General features: G+C 40.6%; 1 protein-coding gene across 1 annotated transcript; it reads right to left on the bottom strand.

The window, feature by feature from the left end:
- Positions 1-1319: 1319 nt before the first annotated feature.
- Positions 1320-2289, bottom strand: PENK (proenkephalin; the record flags this gene model as incomplete). The annotated part of the gene is made up of 1 exon (XM_010074782.1): positions 1320-2289. A coding segment is annotated over one exon (657 nt), but the record flags the coding sequence as incomplete, so codon positions are not given.
- Positions 2290-4501: the final 2212 nt, after the last annotated feature.

Here is a 4501-nt window from a genome sequence, read left to right as displayed (position 1 = left end):
TTTGGTGTCATCAATTCTGTACAGCAGGAAGAGGAAAATAGGTGTCCTGCTTTTTACTGAAGGAAAAGGAATGCCTTGTGGTTTATCAACTCTTCAGTAGGGTTTTGGCCACTTCATACCACCTATACAATCCTCTAAGGGCACAGCCAAAAATCATCACAATTAATTGTATGTGATGAGACTTTTAAGTGCATATTTAAACACAGCTTAATTTTTAAAAGTCCTGAGTACCTAGAAGATCCTGTTGACTTGAGATTAAAGAGAAGGCAGACCCTTCATTTGCCCCTTTGTGTCAACAGGTAGTACTGTGCAAACCGAAATACAGATACTGGATGCAGAGCTACGGATGGTTTTAGACATCTAGCTCCCATAAACTATTCCAGCAACAATCAGGTATCTAAACACCTTCGAGGATTTTGGCTGTAGAAACTTTAAATTATTGTCAGTGCTGGTGGTCAAAGCAATTTTTATCACGTTAATTTAAGTGGGAAGTGACCAGTAACTAGTAGCAGTAGGTGGGGGAAGAGCACTCCCAGACTAGGAGCCTTGGGGGATAGTCAGGGTTATGGAAGGAAGCACACACTGGGGTGGGAGCTGGCCTTTGATCTAAGTGCCACCTACATACATGCCAACGTATCTACAGCGTTAGTGACGGGTTTTCTGTTTGTTCTCAGGTTTACTTATACTGCCTTTGCTTGAAACAAAAAAGGCTGGGCAGCAGTTTCCCACCTTTCAGTATTGCTGAAGTCATTTACACCAGCTCAGGAACCAAACACAAAGCTGCTCCATGGAAACCCTTGGTCAGGTGCTCTGTAAAATTGGGATTTTGAAGCTTTTTAATGCAGTTTTGGGTCATGTTTATTTTGCATTTTTTGAGTCACTGTGATAACTTTACGGCGAACTGTACCACCCTATATTGGATGGATATAAAAGATGTAACTAATGAAAAGCGGCATTGTGTTGTGCACTGAAGAAATGTTTTTAGTGCTTTAAGTCAAACATACTTACCTTTTTTTTTCATGTGAATTGGCTGAACACCATGAATTATAAATTTAAGCTTTAAACATTTATTCTGTTAACTGGTTAAAATGAGAGCAGCTAGAGCAAATACAGTTATACTCGCTTTAGAGCACATTTATTATTCTAGCATTCAAAGAGACTGAGAAAATGAAAGACAAAAATGTGTTTCAGCTTCTGTGTGTGCAGTACAAACTCCGTAATTACAGAAAAGAGGCTGGCATTGCTCTGATTGCTTAAAGAAAAATGGAGATGATGTTGATTAAATGACTGAGAGAAAAGAAATAACATTTCAGAATTTATGCAGTTAGGATGAAGAATTTATTGTATATACAGTTAAGCAACTCTACTGTAGATGAACTTCCTCTTTAAAGAAAATGAATACAGTAATCAAAGTAGTTCTAGCATGGAAACTACAATACAGACTGAAACTTGACTAAAACAGAAACTAGTCATTTGACTTGAAAGAACACAGGACCTGAAACAACAAATCGCAGGTTGCATCATTAACCAAGGACAGTAAAAAACTGTACAGTACAAGCAACACGTTACAATAAGTTATGACCAATAAGGCAGTCTTTCTCATTTAGGACAAAAGGGATAAAGGGAAAGGTATTAAAATCTCATAAATCCACCATATCTCTTTTCCATCTCTGGGACCTCTTTGGAATAAGTTTCCCCATCTTCTTCCGAAGGAAGGATGGAGTCGGCAAAGCGCTTAAGAAAGCCACCATATCGTTTCTGGTAATCCAGCCACCATTCTGGCCTGCCCACTCTTCTCATGAAACCACCGTATCTCTTTTGCAGCTCTCTGGCTTCATCTTCCAACTCAGGGCTGCGCTTTATGCTTCTCATGAAGCCTCCGTATCTTTTGCTGACATCCCCACCGTTCTCATTGATCTCTCGGTAATGCCCCGCATCAGGGTTATCCCCCGTTCCTAGCAGCTCCTTCAGCAGATCAGAGGAATTAGCCAGCGCATTGTCATCTGAGTCTTTCTTCATAAACCCTCCATACCTCTTAGCCAGGATTTCTCCTCCGTTCACTTCATCCTCTGGTTCTACCCGATAGAGCTCATCCATTTTCTTCATGAACCCCCCGTATCTTTTCATGAAACCTCCGTACTTCTTTGCAAGCAAATGGTTCTCCTCCAGCTCTTTCTTGTCTCCTGGAGCATCCTCAGAAAGATCCAGCTTTGCCAGTTGCAGGAGCTCCTTGCAGGTCTCCCAGGCTTTGGCAGAAGGCAGTTTTCCTTCACATTCTAGTGTACATGCCTGAAAAACGGATGCGGTTTACTGAGAACAATTTGATAGTTAAGGAGCACCTTACTGCCACCCGGTCTTAGCTTGACCTGCTTGTGAAAGACCACGAGCGAGCCTCTTTGTCAGTGGCCTGGCAGGACTGCTCTTTGTGAACAGCTGATTTGGTGCCTGTCTGTTCAGAAGTTCTTCACATCCCTCTCTAAACGACATGGCAGTCTCCACCCTAAGAGGCAGAATACCAGACAAGGTGGATTGGGGGTCCTGGACACCAAGGCTGCCCCTGCGAAGCCACACGTACAGTTCCTGCACCTCCCTAATGCTCGGGTGTGTTGGTATGATTTATTTTTATTTTTTGGTATTTACTAACAGGAAGCTAAAAAACAATTGTGGTTTGCTTCATAATGGAAGTGTAGAAGAGGATTCGATCTTCATAATTAAAAGTAACATTCAGAAATTTTAGGAAAGAAGTTACTTGGAGCAGATAGAACAGCATTGGCATTGCAAAGAAGCCAGCTGCACTGTACTGCTCGGCATCTTCACCACACTGCACGAGCTCTAAGGGCTGCACTTCTGTCTGTTATAATTAGTTTCCCTTTGTGGAACAGATCTTTCAAATGCTTACCAATAAAGGCTCTCTTGGGCAAGCTCAAAGTTCTGGTTTGGCTAGTTTGACATACAAAGCAGTGATCATTAGAAAGAGAGAAAAAATCCTAAGTTGTGTTGCTTCTGACTGTAATGAAAAATTTTCCTGCTAAGACATAAAAAAAGTTTTCAGTACCTGTATGCATATCTCCTAACCTGCCATGTAAAAATAATAACAGCTGCTACTATCTCTGTTGTGTCAGGGGAATCTACTTCTAGTGAAGCCACACTCTTCATCTGCAAAAAAAAAAAAGTGAATCCAGTGTTTTTCCTTCTTGTCCATGGTTTTCATACCACATTAATTAAAGAAGAAATCATCAATATTTTCAATATGATAAACATTTATTCTGCCTATAGATGATGTTTTCTAAGGATCTCAATATGCTTTAAAACTGAAATGAAACCCCAGCAGTTTTCTCTAATAGCTAACTGACCAGCTATCTCCCTCTGGCCTTGCCTGTCTCTTGAGCTCCACTTTAGTCTGGGAAATTTATATATATGACTTTTTTTAATATGATCACAACAAAATTAAAGGGATTTCTATATTTAGTGACACAATAATTTAACTGTCACCACACGCTTATTGATATGCATTATAGTTATGCTGTAAAGAGAGTGGGATCTCAGCTTCAGCCTGACTTTGAAATCGCTCTAAATCAAAGCAAGATTAAGTGTTTCCCTTCCCTTCCTCTTCTCAGCTTGTTTCAATAAGCCCCTGTTGCCAAATGAACATATGCCATCTCAGAGGTGTAAATGACCAGGTACAACGTGATAAATCTTGTACCTGACAGCTATGATGTGATAAATTCAGTTACAATGTTCCTAGATGCTAGTATCTAGAAACATTTGTTTCTAAAAATTGTTTGTATGTGTATAACGAATTAACGTAAGGTATGGCACATCGCTTCTTTTCCTCTTCAGCTAGTAAGTGTTGTTACTGCCTAGGACTTTGATTCTTTCTTGAACAATTACTGAAGGTGTACAAGAGAGGGTATCAGTATAGACATCCACAACATATACTCTAAAAAGCACATATCCCTCCCCCCCAAAAGAGTGAACTACCACTTTTTTCCCCAGTTGACATTAAAGCTAAAGTCTGATTGAAAGCTAATGTAAGCAAAAAAGTATAAGGAACTGTTCTGTCAGACATCCTAAGAATATTGCCCTCGTGATTAAGAGCAAGTCCTTGCTTTTGAAGTAAGCAGAAGTACTGATTCCTAATTTAGTGTAAGAATAGAGTAAAGTCCTCCCTTCTGTGTGCTCCCAAATAATTGATGACAACATAGGAACATATTTTTTGGGGTCATTTAGAGGTGCTGAGAGCATGATGCCTCCATACGTATCCATTTGAGGTCAAAACCGGAGGTACCACTGGCAAAGGACTCGGCAGCCTGAGTTCCCACCTTCTTCAGGGAGCGCTGAGGGACCCCAGACTTTCACTGACCCCGACCCTTAAATTCCAAGTTGGGTTGCCTCTATACATAGTTGACTATATTTTCAACTATTTTCAGCATCATTAACCCCAGCCCCCCGTGCATTCTGGAGATCTCTTAGCATGATTTGTCTTAGGAGCCACTGCCAC

This window comes from Pterocles gutturalis, unplaced genomic scaffold (genome assembly GCF_000699245.1).
Source record: "Pterocles gutturalis isolate BGI_N339 unplaced genomic scaffold, ASM69924v1 scaffold40782, whole genome shotgun sequence".
Classification (NCBI taxonomy): Eukaryota; Metazoa; Chordata; class Aves; order Pterocliformes; family Pteroclidae; genus Pterocles; species Pterocles gutturalis.
Note: the sequence above shows the minus strand (reverse complement) of the source record. Positions and strands in the feature narration are given on the sequence as shown.